At 42.0% G+C, this 27,555-nt stretch overlaps 2 protein-coding genes and 1 long non-coding RNA gene across 3 annotated transcripts in view; 1 reads left to right on the forward strand and 2 right to left on the reverse strand.

The window, feature by feature from the left end:
* LOC100589518 (placental protein 13-like) overlaps nucleotides 1-27,555 on the forward strand; it is an 81,463-nt gene that overhangs the window by 16,319 nt on the left and 37,589 nt on the right. The gene's annotated exons all lie outside the window — the stretch shown is intronic.
* Nucleotides 1,237-5,997, reverse strand: LOC100606657 (galectin-16). Its single transcript, XM_030796059.1, has 4 exons — nucleotides 5,921-5,997; nucleotides 3,941-4,017; nucleotides 3,232-3,442; nucleotides 1,237-1,486 (listed from the first exon to the last, which is right to left on the reverse strand). Exons 1-4 carry the CDS (start codon nucleotides 5,933-5,935, stop codon nucleotides 1,361-1,363), a joined length of 429 nt encoding a protein of 142 aa, XP_030651919.1. The 5' UTR covers nucleotides 5,936-5,997; the 3' UTR covers nucleotides 1,237-1,360.
* Nucleotides 19,575-23,302, reverse strand: LOC115830878. Its single transcript, XR_004026390.1, has 4 exons — nucleotides 22,007-23,302; nucleotides 21,290-21,501; nucleotides 21,069-21,153; nucleotides 19,575-19,823 (listed from the first exon to the last, which is right to left on the reverse strand). It is a non-coding gene; the product is annotated as an uncharacterized LOC115830878 (long non-coding RNA).

A 27,555-nucleotide genomic window follows, 5' to 3' on the forward strand; every position in this document is an offset into this window, starting at 1 on the left:
TACAGGGTGTGTTTTTGGTATATGGGAAGTAGTTCTGAGTGGAACTAGTTGCCAAGGATGGCCCCTCATGACTACAGTCACAATAACCACAGCTTGTGGAATCCTCTCCTTTTGGTTAGGGCTGTCTGTGTGACTCGATCAATGTAAAGTCATAGAAGTGACACTGTCTGCCGTTCAAAGGTAGGTCCTGTGATGCTGTGCACCTTCTCCATGAGCCTTTTTGAAGGCTTACTTTGGTGAAAGCCAGTCACTATTCATTAAGTCTAAGAACTGTGAGAGTCTATTTGAGGAAATTAAAGGTGTGAATGGGAAGGTGAGGTAGTGAAGGAAATAATCAGCCAGTTTCCAGGTGTTCACTCAGCCCTAGTGTTGAATTGGACAAGAGTAAAGCCTCCCTTGAAATCCCAGCCTAAAAGATCTCTCAAGTAACGTGACTCCCATCACATGATCTACCACTCACGTGAATTCAGTAAATCTGTAAAGCTGGGAGAGATCAAAATAAATGATTGCTTTTAGCCAATATGTGTTGGGTGGTTTTCTATGCCACAGTTTATCACAGGAATAGCAGCAAAGCAGGGTCTGCTCACTGTGTCCATGTACATGAATTGTGTCTATTCCAATAATAATCTACATGTTCTCTGATCTAAAACCATGACCATTTATTTCCAAAGAGAAACCCCTGGATTCTCCCCACATAAAATGAAAAACTTTTCAAATATTTGCAAATAAGAATAATTGGGATTCTTTAAGGGGAATCGCTGGGTTCCAGTGATTCTCTATTGCTTGGATTGAAAACTTTACATGCAAAACTTGTCATCTTTTTCTTCACTTCCTTCACAGCAGCCCGCACAAAGCCAGGCACAGTGTTCATACACAATAAGCATCCTGAGAACAATGAAAAAATTAAGAAATTCCACATAATTTTCCTAAAGTTATAGGTTTTCCCCAAAGCTACTAGGTACACCTGTGTGGCTGTAAATAGCTAACATTTAAGTGCCGTGAGTCATCTGAGATTGGGTAAGTATTTTGGTTCAGACTGTCTGACGTCAACTACATACTATAGAAGGATGCTCTTCCTAATGTCTTATCATTCCACGGACCTTGTCACTCACTCCCTTTGTCACAGGAAGGTTTATCCCCTTTGATTTCTTGATGCCTCCCGTAGAATGCCCTGGCCCCTTTTGGGGATGATCACGTCCTCTTTCCCCCTCTTAAAGCAAGAACCAAATCATGTGTGGTTTGGTGCTGTTTTAATGACCAAGTGTAGGGGAAGGGGTTGAGGAGGGATTATTCTGTTAGCAGCCTCTAGGAATCCCATGGTCAGGTAGAAAGAGGGTTTCCTCAACAATGAGGAGTGTGATCATCTCCGTCCATTGTTGACAAGCACTGAGTCCAGGGAGACATCTCTCCACACTTGAATCATCTTCACATATGATGGCGGGATTCGATGGACAAAGGCGTAAATGTATTCACCATTTACCTTTACCTTTAAGAGGAAAAATGCATCAGAAAGACAGTATGCCACCCAACAAGTTTTCAGCCTCTTCTCTACTCTGCCCTAGTACCAATAACATTCCCCAAGAAAACTCCTAGTCATACAAGCGAATGTTGTAGATACACTTCTGTTTACAGATTACGTTTTGTGCCTATTTGAGACAGTTGCTGACCTTATTTCTAATGTTTCCTCTCATCTAGTGAAGTTCTACACTCTGTGTCACACAGTCCCTGTTTATTCAGCCTCCCTTCTAACCTGGACAACCCCATTACCAGCAACTGTGTCTCAGGAACTTGAGACCCTGCATCTCGCACAAGACCTGCCACAGGGTTAGTGCTAGACCATGTTCACTGAAATGCATACTTTTCAGTTCCACGAACTGTGACTGTCTTTCACTACTGATGGCACAGTTCCTCTTTGGAGTAGCCTACATCTGAGGTGTTAGTGGCAAAGAATGAAACCCAGTGTTCTTAGAGAGTTAAAGGAGGACAGGTCTTGTATAACATAGGATATTATCTTTGACAACTTCTAAGCATAGGAAAAGATCCCTCACTTGAATCCAAATAAGATGTGAATCTTTTGGCCTACTTTTTAGAGAAAGTAAGAAAGTATGGATGTATTCCTTATATTGAGGCTATAGAGAAAGTCATCTTATTAGTATTAATTTTTCAAATTTAAAATGCACATGTTTTTCAACCAGTTTTTTCATTTGTTGTAATTATATCCCAATGTAAGTATTGGGAGGTTGGTAATGACAAAAGGATTTATTTGAAAGCTTAATACAGCATCGTTTGTGAGAGCAAAATACTGGAAACAACCTCAATGCCCAAATAAACAATTGAAGCAGAAACATGGACTGATAATGTCTTCAAGATATATTCTTTGATGAAAAACCAACTTAGTTCCTAAAGCGTAATGTGTAGAGCAACTTATACGAGGATTTACTTAAAAACAAATGAAATCATAGACATATCTATATGCTTCCATAGGCAAAGATTTCCTCTGAAGGGGTTGGCATGGTGGCATGTGCCTGTAATCCCACTATATTGGGAGGCTGAGTTGGGCTGATAGCTTGAGGCTGGGAGTTCAAGACCACCCTGGCCAACATGGTGAAACCCCGTCTCTACTAAAAATAAAAAAATTAGCCAGGTGTGGTGGCATGAACCTGTAATCCCATCTACTTGGGAGGCTAAGGCAAGAGAATTGCTTGAATCTGGGAGGTGGAGGTTGCAGTGAGCTGAGATCACATCACTGCCCTCCAACCTGGATGACAAAGTGAGTCTCTGTCTCAAAAAAAAAAAAAAAAAAGAGGATTCTCTCTGAAGGAGAGCAGAGATCTGGTAATGTTGTTCGTATGAGTAGAATTGGGGCCCAAAAGTGAGACGAAGACATGATTTTTGATTGATAGAAAAAACTTTTTTCTTAAGTATATTGTATTCATTCAGCTACATGAAAAGTTAAATAATGGCATAAGTAGAAATGAGCACTATGTGAAAAGACAGAGGAGATTCTCCACTTTGGGGGAAATGGATGGTGAGCCGACCTTGACATTGGTCAGATTTGGGAAAGAGCTGAGGATGGCAGTGCAAGCAGAGGGTGCTCTGTGATGAAAACCTGGGGCAGGGGTAGTTATGGGACATGGGCCCCTAGGGACTGGTGAGGCCAGGTCAATGAGAGCTGACTCCTGCTCTGGGATCCCAAAAAGCCTGGGTACTGGGAGCTCCTGGGGTGCTCACCTCATACTCATTGTGACACACGTAGATGCGCAAGTCAAATGGTTTGCCATCCTCAAAGGGCACATAGTGTAAATTCTCCTCCAACATCCATATCCCAAACTCACGACTGTTCATGACCACACGACGGCCTAAGTGCACTCGCAAATGGAAGGCAATTTCTGAGTCCTCATTCATCTCAGTGTAGAAATCCACCTGCAGCTGTGGTTCATTGCTGAGGGCAAAGCACACAGCATGTTGGACAGGTTCCTTCATTGCGTAGACACACACTTGACACACACACAAATCCCTTCGCCCATTTACCCAGGGAAAAAGTCTCTCTGATGATACTGCAGGCCTGGTCCCTGTGGGGATGCTTCAGCTCCTCCTGCCCCCAGGCAGGGAGATTCTGTGCTCCTCATCCCCAGATGAAAACTGAGCCACAGTCACTGACTTGGGCCTATGACTTGTTCATTCCCTGACAATTCTATGCCCCTTGATAAAGAGCCACAGCCCCAACCCACTGAGTGTTCTCCCCTAAGCCCCATGGCTGGCCCACATGCAGTTGCCGCAGGTCTCATGCCTGGTGCTGGAGGGTCTCCAGGACCTGCACCTGCATGGGGCTTCCTTCCTGCCAATTAGACATTTCCACATCACCCACACATAAGGTCAAACTCTTAGAAAATATTCTCCTTTCTCCTCCACCCCCTCCATTGGACCGTGGAGTACTCACATAGAAGAGTCAATCGGTGTCCCTTTGATTATCACACAGGAACCAACAGACAAAGACACAGGCAGTTTGTATGGCACCTGCCAGGGTATTGAGAGTAAGTGAGAGGTGCAGGGTCAGGTGCAGTCTCCCCTACTGTAACATATTCCCATGGCGCAGGAGGTTAGAGATCACAGGGCAGACTCTGTGGACTCTTCCCCTTTCACTCTACCACAGTCAGGGCCCCATATTCCTGAAGATATGGTGGACCCATAGGTAAGAGCAAGGGTTCAGGAGCCAAGAAGCCTGGATTCCAGTCCTCATTCTGCCTCTTACTAGCAGTGCAATCTTAGATCGGTTACTTGACTTCCTCAGTTTCCCTAAAACAAGGAGGATTATCATGAATTCCTACTTTGTAGGAAGTTCTCCATAATAAAGCAGTTAATACATGTAAAACTTTTACCCTAATCCCTGGCATGTGTAGGGCCTGTTAGGGGTGACCTAACAGAACAGGAGAGTCCTCCTGAAACACTGAACTGCCTTATTTTCAACTCTCACAATCATCAAGGGCAATGGACGTCCTTCCAAGAAGGGGCACAAATTACTGACAGCACAGCCCCAGTACTTACACAAGTGAAGCCTGTGGGTCAGGGACATAACTGGAGGGAATAATTGATTTCTACGACGAATACAACTGGTTGATGATTTTTCTGTGTTTTTGAGATAGGGTCTTGCTCTGTTGCCCAGGCTGATGTGCAGTGGTGCGATCATAGCTCACTGAAACGTTGAACTCCTGGCTGCAGTGATCCTCACACATCTGCCCCCACTTGTGTAGCTGGGGCGAAAGGTGCCTGCCACTCTGGCAGTCTGATATTTAAAGTTTTTTAAAGAAAGGGTCTCACTATGATACCCAGACTGGCCTCAAACTTCCGGCCTCAAGTTATCCTCTCATCTTTGTCTCTCAAATTGGTAGGATTATAGCCATGAGCCAGTGAACCCAGCTGCTTTGTTGATTAATATCCACTGTAAGCTCTGTCTGAACTGAGACTAGACTTGTTCCTTCATGGGTGGAGGAACAAGTTTAGACTCAGTTGAGACAGAGCTTACAGTACATATTTTACGTGATTCAGTCTCTGAAACCACGGCCTCTAATATCCTTCTCTAGCAAACCTCCTGTCCCACAATGAAAAGGACAGGATAAGCTGGGGACAGGGAAGCTGAGCCTGGGAGGCAAGAGCCAGTGGTCACTCTGTGCAGACCCCACCTGAGGAACCATCACCCCCATAATCTCCATTCCTCTTCCCCACTCTTACTGGGAAGAGACATCTGCTGATCATACATTCCGCTGTCATAAGTGATCTGAAACAAGTCCTTGGTAACTCACAATCTCCAAGATCCCTACCAGTTAAGCCACCTGGGATCCACATTGCCACACATGAAAAACCACACAGTTCCTTCATCAGAGGTGCTGTCATGTGGGGAGGAACCTTCACATGCACAGAAGGCCACGTGCATGTTTTCCCTTCAATACCCAGTCACATCCCAGCACACACACCCATGGTCGCAAAGAGCCATGCCACTCACTGAGTCACACACACCTGTTCACTGTGCACATAAGGATGCTCATGCACTGGTCTGGCTGTGCACACACACTCACATCACAAAGAGGAAGACAAAGTACAATCACCCCCTTACACTCACACAAACACCTGCTTGACTTGGTGGGTCATCCACCTCCCACCTAAAGTCACATCATCTAAGCAGAGTTCACTCTCATCAGATACCACCTCATGCTCACAGAGGGTTACATTGGTCCAGGATCCACAACCCACATGCTACAAGCATCTCAAGGTACCTAGCCTCAGTGTTTCTCTTCCATACACCCACAACTCTCAGTAAAGCATTCACAGTGGGAATGGTCATATTTTCATCTCATAAAATACCCCACATCTTTCTTGGTTTATGTGACTTGAGATTATTGAAGGCTGTGCCTTTTCAACTCACGGTTAGAAATGACATTGTCCTCTCCTTCTGGGTGACCTTCGGAATTGTGTCCAGTCTTCTGAGTGAATCTCTGAGTAGCAGCACTTAAATGACCCCTTTCAGCTTTGCCCTCTGGCTTCATTCCAGATTCCATGCTCCTCCCAGCAAGCTTTCCTTGCAGCATGAGAAAGGGTCAGGTGTCACGAAGAAACTCAGTCACAACCATAGCTATTTGCAAGTCTGTGTCTGTAATGCAGCAGAAATGACAGTGGGGAAGGTACCAGGCTGTGGATTGGGTTACCAGGGAAATGAATAGATAAGGATGATGGAGTGAGGGGTAGTGATTGTAAAGTCCAGTCTTTGTACCTCTCAAGCCTTTTCTCCACTATGCAGAATCTACCCAGAAGGTGTACATTTTCCCAATTTTGTACAATGGCTAAACAAGAAAAAAAAAGTTTGAGATTTTGGGGGAAACAAGTTAGCCCTAAAAGGTAATTCTTCTCTCTGCCTTTAAATGTTCTGGGAGAGCACTGACCTTGATCCTGAGGAGGATCTGGGAGAGAAGTAGAGAAAGTTCTTGCATGAACTTGCCCCACACTAAGCCACTTGGCTTTGCTAGGTAAGGGCCACTTTCATCTGACTGTCACACACTTGGGCTCTAGTTACACCCTCTGTTGGTGTCCATGTAAATCAAAGTTTGAGGGACACTGTTTCTTCTGCAGATTCTGGGAGAAAGGTGAGATTTAAAAAAAAATTATTGTTATGCTTTAAGTTCCAGGGTACATGTGCACAACGTGCAGGTTTGTTACATAGGTATACATGTGCCATGTTGGTTTCCTGCACCCATTAACTCGTCATTTACATTAGGTATTTATCCTAATGCTATCCATTCCCCTGCCCCCCCCACCCCATGACAGTCCCCCATGTGTGATGTTCCCTGCCCTGTGTCCAAGTGTTCTCATTGTACAATTCCCACCTATGAGTGAGAACATGCGGTATTTGGTTTTCTGTACTAGTGATAGTTTGTTCAGAATGATGGTTTCCAGCTTCATCCATCTCCCTACAAAGGACATGAACTCATCCTTTTTTATGGCTGCATAGAATTCCATGGTGTATATGTGCCACATTTTCTTAATGCAGTCTATCATTGATGGACATTTTGTTTGGTCCCAAGTCTTTGCTATTGTGAACAGTGCTGCAATAAACATACGTGTGCATGTGTCTTTATAGTAGCATGATTTATAATCCTTTGGGTATATACCCAGTAATGGGATCGCCAGGTCAAATGGTATTTCTAGTTCTAGATCCTGGAGGAATGGCCACACTGTCTTCCATAATGGTTGAGCTCGTTTACACTCCCACCAACAGTGTAAAAGCGTTCCTATTTATCCACATCCTTTCCAGCATCGGTTGTTTCCTGACTTTTTAATGATCGCCATTCTAACTGATGTGAGATGGTATCTCATTGTGGTTTTGATTTGCATTTCTCTAATGACCAGTGATGATAAACATTTTTTCCTGTGTTTGTTGGCTGCATAAATGTCTTCTTTTGAGAAGTGTCTGTTCATATCCTTTGCCCACTTTATGATGGGGTTGTTTGTTTTTTTCTTGTAAATTTGTTTAAGTTCTTTGTAGGTTCTGGATATTAGCCTTTTGTCAAATGGGTAGATTGAAACAATTTTCTCCCATTTTGTAGGTTGCCTATTCACTCTGATGGTAGTTTCTTTTGCCGTGCAGAAGCTCTTTAGTTTGATTAGATCCCATTTGTCTATTTTGGCTTTTGTTGCCATTGCTTTTGGTGTTTTAGTCATGAAGTCCTTGCCCATGCCTATTTCCTAAATGATATTGCCTAGGTTTTCTTCTAGGGTTTTCATGGTTTTAGGTCTAACATTTAAGTCTTTAATCCATCTTGAAGTAAGTTTTGTATAAGGTGTAAGGAAGGGGTCCAATTTCAGCTTTCTACATATGGCTAGCCAGTTTTCCCAGCACTATTTATTAAATAGGGAATCCTTTCCCCATTTCTTGTTTTTGTCAGGTTTGTCAAAGATCAGATGGTTATAGATGTGTGGTGTATTTCTGAGGGCTCTGTTCTGTTCCATTGGTCTATCTCTCTGTTTTGGTACCAGTATCATGCTGTTTTGGTTACTGTAGCCTTGTAGTGTACTTTGAAGTCAGGTAGCATGATGCCTCGAGCTTTGTTCTTTTTGCTTAGGGTTGTCTTGGCAATGCGGGCTCTTTTTTGGTCCCATAAGAACTTTAAAGTAGTTTTTTCCAATTCTGTGAAGAAAGTCATTGGTAGCTTGTTGGGGATGGCATTGAATCTATAAATTACCTTGGGAAGTATGGGCATTTTCACGATATGGATTCTTCCTATCCATGATCATGGAATGTTCTTCCATTTGTTTGTATCCTCTTTTATTTCACTGAGCAGTGGTTTGTAGTTCTCCTTGAAAAGGTCCTTCACATACCTTGTAAGTTGGATTCCTAGGTATTTTATTCTCTTTGAAGCAATTGTGAATGGGAGTTCACTCATGATTTGGCTCTCTGTCTGTTATTTGTGTATGGGAATGCTTGTGATTTTTGCACATTGATTTTGTATCCTGAGACTTTGCTGAAGTCACTTATCAGCTTAAGGAGATTTTGGGCTGAGATGATGGGGTTTTCTAGATATACAATCATGTCATCTGCAAACAGGGACAATTTGACTTCCTCTTTTCCTAATTGAATACCCTTTATTGCTTTCTCTTGCCTGATTGCCCTGGCCAGAACTTCCAACACTATGTTGAATAGGAGTGATGAGAGAGGGCATCCCTGTCTTGTGTCAGTTTTCAGAGGGAATGCTTTCAGCTTTTGCCCATTCAGTATGATATTGGCTGTGGGTTTGTCATAAATAGCTCTTATTATTTTGAGATACATTCCATCAATACCTCGTTTATTGAGAGTTTTTAGCATGAAGTGTTGTTGAATTTTGTCAAAGGCCTTTTCTGCATCTATTGAGATAATCATGTGGTTTTTGTCACTGGTTCTGTTTATGTGATGGATTTCGTTTATTGATTTGAGTATGTTGAACCAGCCTTTCATCCCATGTATGAAGCTGACTTGATCGTGGTGGATAAGATTTTTGATGTGCTGCCAGATTCGGTTTGCCAATATTTTATTGAGGATTTTTGCATTGATGTTCATCAGGGATATTGGTCCAAAATTCTATTTTTTTGTTGTGTCTCTGCCAGGCTTTGGTATTAGGATGATGCTGGCCTCATAAAACGAGTTAGGGAGGATTCCCTCTTTTTCTATTGATTGGGATAGTTTCAGAAGGAATGGTACCAGCTCCTCTTTGTACCTCTGGTAGAATTCAGCTCTGAATCCATCTGGTCCTGGACTTGTTTTGGTTGCTAGGCTATTAATTATTGCCTCAATTTCAGAGCCTGTTACTCATCTATTCAGAGGTTCAACTTCTTCCTGGTTTAGTCTTGGGAGGGTGTATGGATCCAGGAATTTATCCATTTCTTCTAGATTTTCTAGTTTATTTGCGTAGAGGTGTTTATAGTATTCTCTGATGGTAGTTTGTATTTCTGTGGGATCGGTGGTGATATCCTCTTTATCATTTTTTATTGCGTCTATTTGATTCTTCTCTCTTTTCTTCTTTATTAGTCTGGCTAGCGGTCTATCAATTTTGCTGATCTTTTCAAAAAACCAGCTCCTGGATTCATTGACTTTTTGATGGTTTTTTATGTGTCTGTATCTCCTTCAGTTCTGCCCTGATCTTAGTTATTTCTTGTCTTCTGCTAGCTTTCGAATTTGTTTGCTCTTGCTTCTCTAGTTCTTTTAATTGTGATGTTAGGATGTCGATTTTAGACCTTTCCTGCTTTCTCTCGTGGGCATTTAGTGGTATAAATTTCCCTTTACACACTGCTTTAAATGTGTCCCAGAGATTCTGGTATGTTGTGTCTTTGTTCTCATTGGTTTCAAAGAACATCTTTATTTCTGCCTTCATTTCGTTATGTACCCAGTAGTTATTCAGGAGCAGGTTGTTCAGTTTCCATGTAGTTGTGCAGTTTTGAGTGAGTTTCTTAATCCTGAGTTCTAATTTGATTGCACTGTGGTTTGAGAGACAGTTTGTTGTGATTTCTGTTCTTTTACATTTGCTGAGGAGTGCTTTACTTCCAACTATGTGGTCAATTTTGGAATAAGTGTGATGTGGTGCTGAGAAAAATGTATATTCTGTTGATTTGGGGTGGAGAGTTCTGTAGATGTCTATTAAGTCTGCTTGGTCCAGAGCTGAGTTCAAGTCCTGGATATCCTTGTTAACCTTCTGTCTCAGTGACTTGTCTAATATTGACAGTGGGGTGTTAAAGTCTTCCATTATTATTGTGTGGGAGTCTAAGTCTCTTTGTAGGTCTCTAAGGACTTGCTTTATGAATCTGGGTGCTCCTGTATTGGGTGCAGATATATTTAGGATAGTTAGCTCTTCTTATTGAATTGATCCCTTTACCAGTATGTAATGGCCTTCTTTGTCTCTTTTCATATTTGTTGGTTTAAAGTCTGTTTTATCAGATACTAGGATTTCCACACTTGCTTTTTTTTCTGTGTTCCATTTGCTTGGTAGATCTTCCTCCATCCCTTTATTTTGAGCCTTTGTGTGTCTCTGAACATGAGATGGGTCGCCTGAATACAGCACACTGATGGGTCTTGACTTTTTATGCAATTTGCCAGTCTGTGTCTTTTAATTGGAGCATTTAACTCATTTACATTTAAGGTTAATATTGTTGTGTGTGAATTTGATCCTGTCATTATGATGTTAGCTGATTATTTTGCCTGTTAGTTGATGCAGTTTCTTCCTAGCCTCGATGGTCTTTACAATTTGGCATATTTTTGCAGTGGCTGTTACCAGTTGTTTCTTTCCATGTTTAGTGCTTCCTTCAGGAGCTCTTGTAAGGCAGGCCTGGTATGACAAAATCTCTCAGCATTTGCTTGTCTGTAAAGGATTTTATTTCTTCTTCACTTATGAAGCTTAGTTTGGCTGGATATGAAATTCTGGGTTGAAAATTCTTTTCTTTAAGAATGTTGAATATTGGCCCCCACTCTCTTCTAGCTTGTAGGGTTTCTGCCAAGAGATCCGCTGTTAGTCTGATGGGCTTCCCTTTGTGGGTAACCTGACCTTCCTCTCTGGCTGCCCTGAACATTTTTTCCTTCATTTCAACCTTGGCGAATCTGACAATTATGTGTCTTGGGGTTACTCTTCTCGAGGAGTATCTTTGTGGTGTTCTCTGTATTTCCCGAATTTGAATGTTGGCTTGCCTTGCTAGGTTGGGGAAGTTCTCTTGGTTAATATCCTGCAGAGTGTTTTCCAACTTGGTTCCATTCTCTCTGTCACTTTCAGGTACACCAATCAAACGTAGATTTGGTCTTTTCACATAGTCCCATATTTCTTGGAGGCTTTGTTCATTTCTTTTTACTCTTTTTTTCTCTAAACTTCACTTCTTGCTTTATTTCATTAATTTGATCTTCGATCACTGATACCCTTTCTTCCACTTGGTCGAATCGGCTATTGAAGCTTGTGCATGCATCACGTATTTCTCGTGCCATGGCTTTCAGCTCCGTCAGGTCATTTAAGGTCTTCTCTACACTGTTTATTCTAGTTAGCCATTTGTCTAATCTTTTTTCAAGATTTTTAGCTTCCTTTCAATGGGTTCAAATATCCTCTTTTAGCTCGGAGAATTTTGTTATTACCGACCTTCTGAAGCCTACTTCTGTCAGCTCATCAAAGTCATTCTCCATCTAGCTTTGTTCCGGTGCTGGCAAGGAGCTGTGATCCTTTGGAGGAGAAGATGCACTCTGGTTTTTAGAATTTTCAGCTTTTCTGCTCTGGTTTCTCCCCATCTTTCTGGTTTTATCTACCTTTGGTCTTTGATGCTGGTGACCTACAGATGGGATTTTGGTGAGGATGTCCTTTTTGTTGATGTTGATGCTATTCCTATCTGTTTGTTAGTTTTCCTTCTAACAGTCAGGTCCCTCAGCTGCAGATCTGTTTGAGTTTGCTGGAGGTCCACTCCAGACCCTATTTGCCTGGGTATCACCAGTGGAGGCTGCAGAACAGCAAATATTGCTGCCTGATCCTTCCTTTGGAAGCTTTGTCCCAGAGGGGCACCCATCTGTATGAGGTGTCAGTTGGCCCCTACTGGGAGGTGTAGGGCTAAACGGGGGTCAGGGACCCACTTGAGGAGGCAGTCTGTCCTTTCTCAGACCTCAAACACCATGTTGCGAAGCCACTGCTCTCTTCACAGCTGTCAGACAGGGACGTTTAAGTCTGCAGAAGTTTCTGCTGCCTTATGTTCAGCTATGCCCTGCCCCCAGAGGTGGAGTCTACAGAGGCAGCAGGCCTTGCAGAGCTGTGGTGGGCTCCGCCCAGTTTGAGCTTCTCTGGCCACTTTGTTTACCTACTCAAGCCTCAGCAATGGCGGACACCCCTCCCCTGCCAGGCTCCTGCCTCCCAGGTCAATCTCAGACAGCTGTGGTAGCAGTGAGCAAGGCTCCGTGGGCATGGGACCCACCAAGCCAGGTGTGAGACATAATCTCCTGGTGTGCCGTTTGCTAAGACCACTGGAAAAGCACAGTATTTGGTTGGTTGTTTCCTGATTTTCCAGGTACAGTCTGTCATGGTTTCCCTTTGCTAGGAAAGGGTAATCCCCTAACCCCTTGCACTTCCTGGGTGAGGCGATGCCCTGCCCTGCTTCAGCTCACCCTCCTTGGCTTGCACCCACTGTCCAACCAGTCCCAGTGAGATGAACCAGGTACCTCAGTTGGAAATGCATTGATCACACTGGGAGCTGCAGACCAGAGCTGTTCTTATTCAGCCATCTTGGAACAGAATTGAGATTTGTTTTTTTCTTTGATTTATTTTTCCTTTTATTTTAGGTTCAGTGGTACATATGCAGATAAAGTTGTGTCATGGGTTTTGTGGTAAATATGATTTCTTCATCTGGGTTCTAAGCATAGTACCCAATAATTATTTTTTTGCTCCTGTTGCACCTTTCACCCTCCACCCTCAAGTAGACCCCAGTGTGTGTTGTTCCCCTCTTGGTGTCCATGAGTCTCATCATTTAGTTCACACTTATAAGTGAGAACATGCAGTATTTGGTTTTCTGTTCCTGCATTAGTTTGCTGAGAATAATGGCTTCTAGCTCCGTCCATGTTACAGCAAAAGACATAATCTCACTGTTTTGTAGGACTGCATAGTATTCCATTGTGTACATGTACCACATTTTCTGTGTTTAATCTGTCCTTGATGGGCATTTGGGTTCATTCCATGTCTTTGCTATTGTGCATAGTTTTGCAATGAACATTCATGTGCATATGTCTTTATGGCAGATTTCTATTCTTCTGGGTATACACCCAGTGATGGGATTGCTGGGTTGAAGGGTAGTTCTGTTGTTAGCTGTTTGACGAATCACCACACTGCTTTCCACAATGGGTGAACTAATTTACACTTCCACCAACAATGTGTAAGTGCTCCCTTATCTTGATAACCTTGTCAGCATCTGTCCTTTTTTGACTTTTTAATAAGAGCCATTCTGACTGGTGTGAGATGGTATCTCATTTTGGTTTTGGTTTGCTTTTCTCTAATGTTCAGTGATGTTAAGCTTTTATTATATGCTTGTTGGCCACCTGTATATCTACTTTTGAAAAGTGTCTGTTCCTGTCCTATGCTCACCTTTTTTTGTTGTTTTAAAACAGGTCTCACTCTGACACACAGGCTGGAGTGGTGTAGCACCATCTCAGTTCACTGAAACCTCTGGCTTCTGGGCTCAGGTGATCCTTCCAGCTCAGCCTCCTGAGTAGTTGGGACTACAGGCTCATGTCACCATGCCAGGCTATTTTTTTCTAATTTTAGTAGAGATGGGTTTTTGCCATGTTACCCAGCCTGTTCTCAAATTCCTGGGCTCAAGCCATCCACTAGCCTTGGCTGCCCAACGTGCTGGAATTACAGGCATAAGCCACTGTGCCAAGCCATTTACCTACTTTTTTTTATGGGTTTGTTTTTTCTTTCTTGTAAAGTTGTTAAAGTTTCTTATAGATACTCAGACATTAGATCTTCTTCAGATACATAGTTTGAAAATATATTCTCCCATTCTATAGGCTGTCTGTTTCCTATGTTGATAATTTCCTTTGCTGTGCAGAAGCACTTTAGTTTAATTAGATTCAGTTTGACAATTTTTGCTTTTGTTGTGATTGCCTTTGAAATCTTCATCATGAAATCTTTGCTCATGCCTATGTCCTGCATGGGTTTGCCTAGGTTGTCTTCCAGGGTGTTTGTAGTTTTGGATTTTACATTTAAGTCTTTAATCCATCTTGAATTGATTTTTGTATATGGTTTAAAGAAGGGGTTCAGTTTCAATCTTCTGCATATGGCTAGCCAGTTCTCCTAGCACAATTTCTTGAATAGGGAGTCTTTTTTCCATTGCTCGTTTGGTCAGCTTTGTTGAAGATCAGATGGTTGTAGGTGTGTGGCCTTATTTCTGGGTTCTCCATTCTGTTCCATTGGTCTAGGTGTCTGAGACCACCATGTTGGGCAGGCTGGTCCCAGGTTATCTTCTGACCTCATGATCGGCCCACCTCAGCCTCCCAAAGAGCTGGGATTATGGCGTGAGCCACTGCGCCCTGCCCCTTTGTCCACTTTTTAGTGGAGTTGTTTGTTCTTTTCTCGCAAAGTTACTGAAGTTCCTTATAGATGCTAGATATAAGACCTTTTTCAGATACATAATTTTCAAATATTTTCTCCCATTCTGTAGATTGTCTGTTGACTCTGTTGATAGTTTCTGTTGCTGTGCAGAAGCTCTTTAGCTTAAATAAATCCACTGTCAATTTTTGCTTTTCATGTGATTGCTTTTGGCACCTTTGTCATAAAAGTTTTGTCCATTTCTACATTCAGAATGGTATTGCCTATGTAGTCTTCCAGGGTTTTTATAGTTTTGTATTTACATTTAAGTCTTTAACCCATCTTGAGTTGATTTTTCTATATAATGTGATGAAGGGGTTCAGTTTCAATCATCTGCATATGGCTAGCCAGTTACCCAGAACCATTTCTCGAATAAGAAATCCTTTTTACATTGCTTGTTTGGTCAGCTTAGTTGAAGGGTCTGACGATGGTTGTAGGTGTGCGACCTTATTTCTGGGCTCTCTCTTCTGTCCCACTGGTCTCTGTGTCTGTTTTTGTACCAGTACCATACTGTCTGGTAACTGTGGCCCTGTAGCACAGCTTGATGTTGGGTAATATGATATTTCCAGCTTGGTTCTTTTTGCTAAGAACTGTCTTGGTTATTCAACTCATTCTTGGTTCCATGTGTATTTTAAAATAGTTTTTTTCTAAATCTGTGAAGGATGTCATAGGTAGTTCAACAGAAATAGCATTGAATCTGTACATTTCTTTGGGCAGTATGGCTGTTTTAATGATAATGACTCTTGCTATCTATGAGCATGGGATGTTTTTCCATTTGTTTGGATCATCTCTGAATTTTTAAGCAGTGTTTTGTAATTCTCATGGTAAAAATCTTACACCTCCTGGTTAGCTGTATTCCTAGGTATTTTATTCTTTTTATGGCAATTGTGAATGGAATTGCAGTCCTGATTTGGCCCTATGCTTTGCTGTTGTTGGTATATAGGAGTTCTAGTGATTTTTGTACATTGATTTTGTATCCTGAAACTTTGCTAAAGTTGTTTACCAGCTTAAGAATCATTTGGGCAGAGACTATGATGTTTTCTAGATATAGAATCATGACATCTGCAAACAGGAATGGTTTGACCTCTCTTTTTGTTTGGATGCCCTTTCTTTCTTTCTCTTGCCTGATTGCTCTGGCCAGGACTTCCAACACTATGTTGAATAGGAGGGTGAGAGAGGGCACTGCAGAAATTGTGGTCTGAAAATCCAAATTCAATTCTTGCTCCATTCATCATACATATTTTGAGCTGTGATTTATCAAATAGAAAACAAAACGAAACAAAAAATTTCTCTGTTAATTGTGTCTTATTGGCCCCTCACTTGCAAATACAAGCCCAGATGCACCAGAGCTCAGCACCACGGACAGCACTACAGAAGAAACACAGCTTTGGGAGACTTGGACATCAAGGACAACATTAGCAAAGAGTAGATTTATTCTTCGGGGGCTTTCAGCAAAAACTGGAAAGCCCTACAGACCTTTCAGAAGATAAGGCTTTAGATTGCAGAAATAACCTATTGTGTTTTGAGCAATGATGTATTTGCTGGGAGAAGGCCATGAATTTGGGTTGACAAGCATGAAAGAAATGTTGAGTAAGTCTCCAGAGGCAAATAAAAAACGTTTGTTCAACATTGGTTCCTTGGCTCTATGTCTTCTCTTTTTATCTGAGACATCACTCCTGGCCACCATGAGCATAGGGTAGTAGCTGGTATAAAGATGAGTGTAACAAATGGCCTATATGAGCTGAACTGAACTGGTGAATATCAGTCAAGAAAAGGCAGTCACTGTGTGTTTGTATAGCAGGGGCAGCATGTAGGACACTGTAGGTTATGCAAATACAATGGGCATCATCCAGCGACATGTAGATATGAAATCAAACTCATGTTCTTCTCAGAAACTCATGGGGTCCAAGATAGTTTTTATCCACTCAGAGCAAGAATTGTCTAATTCCCCAAGAAATGATTTCTATGCTGATGAGGGGGCCTATGATCCATCATCAAAACAGAGTGATGACCAAAACTGTGAGAGGGATGATATAAGGGGGAAAGTGTACCTAACAAGAACCTGAGACTTTCCAGTGAGAGCGGAGGGAATTTCAGTTCATACAGGAAAGCAACAAGAAAGAGAGGCATGAAGGTGTCATTTACTGTGCATTGACACCTCAAGGTTTCTGGATATTAGGTTAAAGGAGGGCAAGGAGAGAGGCATACCCATGAGTAAGGTTGGAGCTGAACAAGTTGTGGCAATGAACATGGAAAGAGAGGATGAAGATGATCAAATTGACACCTGTGATAGGCCCTGCAGACAAAGAGGCTATTTGATGAGACCCTCTTCAGTCTGCATTGTTTGGCTTTTAGGTAATATGTTGTTTATCTTCTCCTAAATGGTTCTCTATTTGTGCTATGAACCAGATGACAACAGCTCTTATAGAGGGAAAAGGGCTGTCATTGTGCCTACTTGGTAGGAGCTCTAAGAAGCTGACAGTAGAAGGTGGAGCCAACTGTTGCAGAGAAACTTTTTCAGAGAAGATGAAAATAGGGGTCTTGTTGGTTTCAGCAAGATGTGGACTAGTGATGGATGCCTATTTTTTTTTGTTCTTGTTTGTATTGGTTTCTTTGTTTTAATTTTTATTCATGTACAAAGAGTTAGCACGGTTTCTTTCACTGAGTGGATGTCTTGCTTATTAATTCAAGGAGCATCACTTAGTCCAACTTAATGAGACCTATATCCTTTAAGTACTTGTGGAAACAGAAGTGGCACATATCATGACAATATTTTCAGATAAAGGAGATGCTGGTTTGAGCAGATGCAACAAGGGTGAGAACCCTGGCTGATTTTTTTGTGGGTGGCTCCAGTAGAGCTGTTGGTGACCCATCTTGCTTTCAGGGTGCTGTTTATTATCTTTTGCCCCTCTAAAATAAGTGTGTTCACTGCATTTTCCTATATCTGTTTTAGTCTTGTATGTTTAATTTGTATAGGGGAGATAATGTATTTCTTTAGTGCATATGTTGAAAGAAAGTGCACCTGATAATTTCTAGTCACTTCATGGACACCAGATCCTGATTGGATGATAACATTCTGGACTTCAATCTGAGCCTGTTCCTATAAGTGTATTGCCTTCAGTGGTTCCTTACAGGATTAGTGTGGGAAAAATGTAAGCCAGTGAGGACTGAGTGGAAATAGTTGCCAAGGATGCTCCCTCATGACTGCGTGCCAAAATAACCACATCTTATGAAACCCCCCTCCCTTTGATTTGGGCTTGTGTATGGCTCACTTTGATCAATACAATGTCATAGAAGTGACACTGTCTGCTTTTCAAAGCCAGGCCCTATGATGCCTTTCATCTTCTTCCTGAGCCTTTTGGACAGCTTCTTTGGTGGCAGCCCATCATCATTCCTTAAGTCCAAGAACCATGAGACTCTTATGATTTGAGGGAATTCAAGGCATGAATAGGGAAGTGACGTAGGGAAGGAGATAATCAGCCAGCCCGTAGGTGCTCACCCAGCCCTCGTGTTGAGTCAGACATGAGTGAAGCATCCTCTGGAATCCCAAACTAAAAGACACTTCAGAAAACATGACTCTCACCACATGATCTACTACCCACATGAGTCCAGTTAAACAAGAAAGATCAGGATAAATGATTTCTGTAAGCCAACATGTGTTGGGAGATTTGCTGTGCTGCAATGCCTAATGAAAGAGCAGCAAAGCAAGGTCATCTCACTGTGTCCATGTGTATGAATTGTGTCCATCCCAAAAATAAACTACATATTTTCTGATCTAAAACCATGACCACTTGTTTTTAAGTAGAAATCCCAGGATTCTGCCACATACTTTGGAAAAAATCTCACAATTTTTTTTTTTTTTTAGTTTTAAGAAAAATTATACTTTAGTTCTGGGCTACATGTGCAGAACGTGCAGTTTTGTTACATAGATATACACGTGCCATGGTGGTTTGCTGCACCCATCAACCTGTCACCTACATTAGGTATTTCTCCTAATGTTATCCCTTCCCTAGCCCCCTACCCCCAAACAGGCCCCGGTGTGTGATGTCCCTCTCCCTGTGTCCATGTGTTCTCGTTGTTCAACTCCCACTTAGGAGTGAGAAGATGTGGTGTTTGGTTTTCTGATCTTCTGATAGTTTGCTGAGAATGACGGTTTCCAGCTTCATCCATGTCCCTGCAAAGGACATAAACTCATCCTTTTTATGGCTGCATAGTATTCCATGGTGTGTATGTGCCACATTTTCATAATCTAGTCTCTTATCGTGGACTTTTGGGTTGGTTCCAAGTCTTTGCTATTGTGAATAGTGCTGTAATAAACACATGTGTGCTTATGTCTTTATCATAGAATGATTTATAATCCTTTGGGTATATGCCCAGTAATGGGATTGCTGGGTGAAATGGTATTTCTAGTTCTAGATCCGTGAGGAATTGCCACACTATCTTCCACAATTGGGGTTCTTTAAGAGAAATCTTTGGACTCCTGTGATTCTCTAACTATTGCTTGGATTGAAATTTTCAAGTGAGAAATATGTCTTTTTGTAAAGCTCCTGTATGGCAGCCTGCACAGAGCCAGGCACCATGTTCACACACAATAAATATCCTGAAAATAATGGAAAGTATTAGGAAATTCCACTAGATTGTTCTTAAGTTACAAAATTTCTCCCCAAAGCCACGAGGTACATCTGTGTGGCTGTAAACAGCTACCTAACATTTCAGTGCAGTGAGTCATCTAAGATAGGGTAAAGATTTTGTCTCAGAGTCTCTGATGTCAACAATATGCTGTCAAAGGATGCTGTACCTAATATCTTCTAAGACATTCCAGGGACCTTGTCACTCAGTCCTGGAGTCACAAGAAGGTTTATCCTATTTGATTTCTGGATGCCTCCCATAAACTTCCTCGGGGCCTCTTGGGGATGACCATTTCCTTTTTCCCTCTTAAAGCAAGAACGAAATTCTGGAAAGTTTGGTGATATTTTAATGACCAAGTGCAGGGAAAAGGGTGAGGAGAGATCATGCTGTTAGCAGGCTCTGGGGATCCTATGGTCACATGGAAAGAGGGATTCCTCAACAATAAGGTGTGTGGTCATTTCCCTTAATTGCAGACAGACATTGAGGTCAGGGAGACATCTTCCCACACTTGCACAGTCTTCACAGAACATGGTGGGAGTGGATGGGCAAAGATGTATGATGTTGGCCATTTATTATTTCCTACAAGAGGAAAAGTGCCTCAGAAAGACAGTATGCCACCAAACAAACTTTCAGCCTTCTCTCTACTCTCTCCTAGTACCTACAACATCCCCTGAGAAAACTGCTAGTTATATAACTGAACCTAAGACTCACAATTCTGTTAAAGATTAACTATTTGAGAGAGTGCTCACATTATTTCTAGTGTTTCCTCTGTTTCCTCCAGCAAGGCTGTACCACTCTGTGTCACATTGTCTATGTTTGCTCAGCCTCCCGTCTAGCTTGGAAAATCCCCATGGCTAGTGACTGTGTTTCATGAACTTGAATCCCTGCATCTTGTACAGGGGTTCAAACAGGATTAACACTAGATTATGTTCATTGAATGCATATATATCTGTTCCATGAACTCTGACTGCCATTCCCTACTGATGGCCCAGTTTCTCTTTGGAGTTGCCTAGATCTGGGCTGATGGTGGCCAAGAATAAAACTCAAGTGTTGTTGGAGAGGTAGAAGTGGACAAGTGTTGCAAAACATAGGCTATCATTTTGAACAGTTTCTAAGCATAGAAAGAGATCCCTCACTTGAATCTGAATAAAATGTGAATCTTTTGCCCTACTCATAAGAAAGGGCCAGAACATTTGGATATATTCTTCATTACCGAGGCTATAAAGTAACCTTCTAAGTGTCAATTTGTTAAATTTAAGATGCACACATTTTTGAACCAGTTATTTCACTTCTTTGTGATTATCTTTCAATATAAGGGAGGTGGATAAAACAAAAGAATTGACTAGAAGTCTTAATACAGCACCATTAGTGAGAGCAAAATATTGGAAATAACTTCAAGGCCCTTAAAAAGAGTCAAGATCAATAATTTTGGGTAATCCTTATAATGCAATATTATGCATTCTTTAAAAACTGAGGAAGCACCATTAATAGACGGTATCTTCAAGATATGTTCTTTGACAACAAATCAACTCAGTTTTTAAGGTGTAAAGTGTAGAGCAATGTATACTAGGATTTTCTTAAAAACAAATGAAATTATAGATCTATATGCTTCTATAAGCAAAGATTTCCTGTGGAAGGAGAGCAGAGCACTGGTAATGCTCTCAGGAATAAGATTGGGTCCAGGAGTGAGACAAAGACTTAATTTTTCATTGACTAAAACAATTTTATTCTTATGAATATTGTATTCATTCAGCAAAGTGCAAATTTAAATAGCAGCATAAGTAGAAATGAGTACAGTGAGAAAAGACAGAGGAGATTCTTCACCTTGGGGGAAATGCCAGATGAGCTGATGCTGATCACGGTCAGATTTTGGAAAACAGCTGAGGATAGAATGCAAGCAGAGGGTGCTCTGTGGTAAAAAGCCTGGGGTAAGAGTAGTTATGAGAAATGGGTCCTGAAAATCTACTGGGGTCAGGCCAGGGAGAGCTGCCTCCTGCTCTGAGAACCCATAGAGGCTGGATACCGGGAGCTCCTGGCGCGCTCACCTGGTATTCATTGTCCAAGCACCAAGATGCTCAGATCAAATTGTTTGCCATCCTTGAAGAACACATTGCGGCATCTCCCCTCACACTTCCAGGCCCCACACATGTGGCTGTCAATGACCAAACAATGACCAAAGTGCACTCAGAAATGGAAGGCGATGTCTGAGTTCTCATTCATCCCAGTGTAGAATTCCACCTGCAGCTCTGGGTCATTGCTGAGGGCAAAGCACACAGAGTGTTGGGCAGGCCCCTCCCTTGTGGGACACACACTCGACACACACACAAATCCCTTCCTTCTTTTCCCCAAGGCAGAAAGAAGCCTCCCTGGTCTCTCTGGTGATACTGCAGGCCTGGTCCCTGTGGGGCTGTTTTAGCTCCTTGTATATCCCCCAGGTGGGGAGATTCTCTGCCCCTCACAAGACAGAAAGTGAGCCACAGTCACCTACCTGGGTCTATGCCTTGTCCATTCCCTGAAAATTCTGTGACCCTTGATAAAGAGCCAGAGCCCTAACCCCTGAGTGTTCTCCTCCCTTAGGCCTCATGACTGGCCCACAGTTCAGCCACTGTAGGTTTCATGCTTGGTGCTGGAGGGTCTCCAGGACCTGCGCCTGCATGGTTCCTCCATCCTGCCAACTAGAAATTTCCACATCACTCACATAAGACCATCTCCTGAGTAAATATTCTCCCTTCTTTTCCACCCCTGTGCCATGCAGTACTCACATGAAAGGGAGGATCGGTGTCCCTCTGATTGTCATGCAAGAACCAATGGACAAGGACACAGGCCTTCTGTGTGGCACCTGCTAGGGGATTGAGAGTGGGTGAAAGGGGCTGGGCCAAGTGTGGCCTCCCCTTTTGTGACAGATTCCCATGATGTAGAAAATTAGAGATCAACAGGCAAACCGTGAGGACTTCCCTCTTTCACCCTATCACAGTCAGAACTCCATATTCCTAAAGACATGAGGGTCTTATAGTTAGGAGCTAGGATTCAGGAGCCAGGCTGCCTGGACTCCAGTCCTGATTCTGCCTCTTACTGGCAGTGCCATCTTAGATCCATACTTGAACTCTGCCTAACTTAGTTTCCCAGGTACAAGGAGGATTATTTAAAATTATTTTTTCCTGTACTTTCTTTACTTTTTATTTTTTGTCTTTATTAGTAATTCTTACTAATGGGTGATCTTAGTGATAGAGAAATTAATATCTGTGAAAACAAGACTTGAGGATCTATCAGTGGAGAAATTCAATCCAGTAAGAAGCAACACTTGTTGAAAGAGAGAGGGAAATAACAAAAGAACTGGAAACGCCTGTGTGTGGGATGCACAGGCATGACAGTCATCAAGAGCCATGAGCATCTTTCCCAGAAGCTGTAAAGGTGGTTGACAGCACAGCTGCAGCACTTGGACTAATGAAGAGTGTGGGTCAGGGAAGTAATTAGAGATAATCTACAAGTGGATAATTTTTCTTCCTTTTTGAGACATGGTCTCACTCTGTCACCCAGGCTGATGTGTAGTGGTGTACCCATAGCTCACTGAAGCCTCGAACTCCTGTGCTGCAGGGGTTCTCACACCTTGGCCTCCTGAGTAGCTGTGGTGAAAGATGCCCGCCAAGGCTGGGTGCGGTGGCTCAAGCCTGTAATCCCAGCACTTTGGGAGGCTGAGGCAGGTGGATCTTGAGGTTAGGAGTTCAAGACCAGCCTGACCAACATGGTGAAATCCTGTCTCTACTAAAAATACAAAAATTAGCCAAGCGTGGTGGTGTGCACCTGTAATCCCAGCTACTTAGGAGGCTGAGGCAGGAGAACCACTTAAACTCGGGAGGCGGAGGTTGCAGTGAGCCGAGATTGCACCACTGCACTCCAGCCTAGGCGACAGAGTGACTCCGTCTCAAAAAAAAAAAAAAAAATGCCCACCAAGTTGCCTGTCTGACACTTAAAGTTTTTGTAAAGACAGTGTCTCACTATTTTGCCCAGGCTGCTCTCATACTCCTGGCCTCAAGTTATTTTCCCATTTTTGCCTACCAAAATGGTAAGATTATAGGCATGAGCCAGCAAACCCAGCTACTTTGATGATTAATATCCACTATAAACTCTATCTGAACTGAGGCTACCCTTGTTCCTTTCTGGTTTGAGTTGATTCAGTCTCTGAAACCACAGTCTCCAATGTTCTTCCTCAGAGAGCCAGGACTTGCACACCCTCCTGACCTACAATGGGAATGGCAGCCTTGGGTGGGAGACAGGAAAAGACCTGAGGATGAGAGGCAGGAGATGATGGTCACTGTGTGCAGACCCCACCTGAGGAACCATTGTTCCCATAGTCTGGATTCCTCTTTTCCACTCTGCCTGGGAAGAGACATCTACAGATCATACATTCTGCTCTCATTAATGCTCACAAATGAGTCATTGGTAACTCCCAGTCCCCAAGATCCCCACCAGTTCTGCCACCCAGGATCCACATTGACACATACTAGAAGATGCACAGCTGCTTCATCAGAGGCCCTGCTGTGTGAGGAGGAAACTTCACATGGACAGAAGGCCACGTGCATGTTCCCAGTTCAACACCCAGTCACATCCCAGCACACAGACAACCACAGTCACACAGAGCTACACCACTCACTGAGTCACACATGCCTGCTCACTCTCCATATAAAGATGCTCATGCATTGGTCTGGGTGCGCTCACACACACACTCACATCACAGACAGGAAGACAAAACACAGCACTCCTCAGCAAATGTAAAAGAACAGAAATTATAACAAACTTGTCTCTCAGACCACAGTGCAATCAAACTGGAACTCAGGATTAAGAAACTCACTCAAAACCTCTCAACTACATGGAAACTGAACAACCTGCTCCTGAATGACTACTGGGTACATAACAAAATGAAGGCAGAAATAAAGATGTTCTTTGTGGCCAGTGAAATCAAAGACACAACATACCAGAATCTCTAGGACACATTTAAAGCAGTGTGTAGAGGGAAATTTATAGCACTAAATGCCCACAAGAGAAAGCAGGAAAGATCTAAAATCGGCATGCTAACATCACAATTAAAAGAACTAAAGAAGCAAGAGCAAGCACATTCAAAAGCTAGCAGAAGGCAAGAAGTAACTAAGATCAGAGCAGAACTGAAGGAGATAGAGACACAAAAAACCCTTCAAAAAATCAATGAATCCAGGAGCTGGTTTTTTGAAAAGATCAACAAAATTGATAGACCGCTAGCAGGACTAATAAAGAATAAAAGGGAGAAGAACCAAATAGATGCAATAAAAAATGATAAAGGGGATATCACCACCGATCCCACAGAAATGCAAACTACCATCAGAGAATACTATAAATACCTCTATGCAAAGAAACTAGAAAATCTAGAAGAAATGGATAAATTCCTGGATACTTACACCCCTCCAAGCCTAAACCAGAAAGAATTTGAATCTCTGTATAGACAAATAATAGTCTCTGAAATTGAAGCAATAATTAATAGCCTACCAACCAAAACAAGTCCAGGACCAGATGGATTCACAGCCAAATTCTACCAGCGGTACAAAGAAGAGCTGATACCATTCCTTCTGAAACTATTCCAATCAATAGAAAAAGAGGGAATCCTCCCTAACTCATTCATCCTGATACCAAAGCCTGGCAGACATACAACAAAAAAAGAGAATTTTAGACCAATATCCCTGATGAACATCGATGCAAAAATCCTCAATAAAATACTGGCAAACTGAATCCAGCAGCACATCAAGAAGCTTATCCACCATGATCAAGTGGGCTTCATCCCTGGGATGCAAGGCTGGTTCAACATACGAAAATCAATAAACGTAATCCATCACATAAACAGAACCAGTGACAAAAACCACATGATTATCTCAATAGATGCAGAAAAGGCCTTCGACAGAATTCCACAGCGCTTCATGCTAAAAACTCTCAATAAACTAGGTATTGATGGAACGTATCTCAAAATAATAAGAGCTATTTATGACAAACCCACAGCCAATATCATACTGAATGGGCAAAAACTGGAAGCATTCCCTTTGAAAACTGGCACAAGACAGAGAGGCCCTCTCTCACCACTCCTATTCAACATAGTATTGGAAGTTCTGGCCAGGGCAGTCAGGCAAGAGAAAGAAATAAAGGGTATTGAGTTAGGAAAAGAGGAAGTCAAATTGTCCCTGTTTGCAGATGACATGATTGTTTATTTAGAAATCCCCATTGACTCAGCCCAAAATCTCCTTAAGCTGATAAGCAACTTCAGCAAATTTTCAGGATACAAAATCAATGTGCAAAAATCATAAGCATTCCCATACACCAATAACAGAAAAACAGAGATCCAAGCCATGTGTGAACTCCCATTCATAATTGCTACAAAGAGAATAAAATACCTAGGAATCCAACTTACTGAGTACTGCAAACCACTGCTCAATGAAATAAAAGAGGACATAAACAAATGGAAGAACTTTCCATGCTCATGGATAGGAAGAATAAATATCATGAAAATGGTCATACTGGCCAAGGTAATTTATAGATTCAATGCCATCCCCAACAAGCTACCAATGACTTTCTTCACAGAATTGGAAAAAACTACTTTAAAATTCATATGGAACCAAAAAAGAGCCTGCATTGCCAAGTCAATCCTAAGCCAAAAGAACAAAGCTGGAGGCATCATGCTACCTGACTTCAAAGTATACTACAAGGCTACAGTAGCCAAAACAGCATGGTACTGGTACCAAAACAGAGAGATAGACCAATGGAACAGAACAGAGGCCTCAGAGATAACACCACACATCTACAACCATGTGATCTTTGATAAACCTGACAAAAACAAGAAATGGGGAAAGGATTCCCTATTTAATAAATGGTGCTGGGAAAAGTGACTAGTCATATGTAGAAAGCTGAAACTGATCCCTTCCTTACACCTTATACAAAACTTAATTCAAGATGGATTAAAGACTTAAATGTTAGATCAAAAACCATAAAAACCTAGAGGAAAACCTAGGCAATACCTTTTACGATATAGGCACGGGCAAGGACTTCATGACTAAAACACCAAAAACAATGGCAACATAAGCCACAATTGACAAATGGGATCTAATTAAACTAAAGAGATTCTGAATAGCAAAAGAAACTACCATCAGAGTGAACAGGCAACCTACAGAATGAGAAAATTTTTGCAATCTACCCTTGTGACACAGGGCTAATATCCAGAATCTACAAATAACTTTAACAAATTTACAAGAAAAAATCAAACAACCCCATCAAAAAGTGGGCAAAGGATATGAACAGACAATTCTCAGAAAAGACATTTATGCAGCCAACAGACACATGAAAAAATGCTCATCATCACTGGTCATCAGAGGAATGCAAATCAAAACCACAGTGAAATACCATATCACACCAGTTAGAATGGCAATCATTAAAAAGTCAGGAAACAACAGATGCTGGAGACAATGTGGAGAAATAGAAACACTTTTACACTGTTGGTGGGAGTGGAAACTAGTTCAACAATTGTGGAAGACAGTGTGGCGATTCCTCAAGGATCTAGAACTAGAAATACCATTTGACCCAGCGATCCTATTAGTGGGTATATATGGAAAGGATTATTAATCATGCTACTATAAAGACACATGCACACTTATGTTTATTGTGGCACTATTCACAATAGCAAAGACTTGGAACCAGCCCATATGTCCATCAATGATAGACTGGATTAAGAAAATGTGGAACATATACATCATGGAATGCTATGCAGCCCTAAAAAATCATGAGCTTATGTCCTTTGTAAGGAGATGGATGAAGCTGGAAACCATCATTCTGAGCAAACTATCACAAGGAAAGAAAGCCAGACACTGCATGTTCGCACTCATAGGTGCTAATTGAACAATGAGAACACTTGGACACAGGCCGGGGAACATCACACACCGGGGCCTGTCATGGGGTGGAGGGATGGGGGAGGGATAGCATTAGGAGAAACACCTAATATAAATGATGAGTTAATGGGTACAGGCAACCAACATGGCACATGTATGCCTATGTAACAAACCTGCACATTGTGCACATGTACCCTAGAACTTAAAGTATAATAATAATAAAAAAAAGGAAATAAGTAATCTAGAAGAGCAGGGAGAACACATTGTGGGCATCCAATATGAAGCACAGACTTTGTTTTTTTTCTGGAAATAGTTGAATTGGTCCTGATCTGTTTGGAGGTATTTGGGTACTTCTAGATGATCTGTCTTGGGACCAGTGTCCTGAAGAGAGATAGGTTTCATTTTTAAAGAAGGTA

Source organism: Nomascus leucogenys, chromosome 17 (genome assembly GCF_006542625.1).
Source record: "Nomascus leucogenys isolate Asia chromosome 17, Asia_NLE_v1, whole genome shotgun sequence".
In the NCBI taxonomy this organism is placed as follows: domain Eukaryota; kingdom Metazoa; phylum Chordata; class Mammalia; order Primates; family Hylobatidae; genus Nomascus; species Nomascus leucogenys.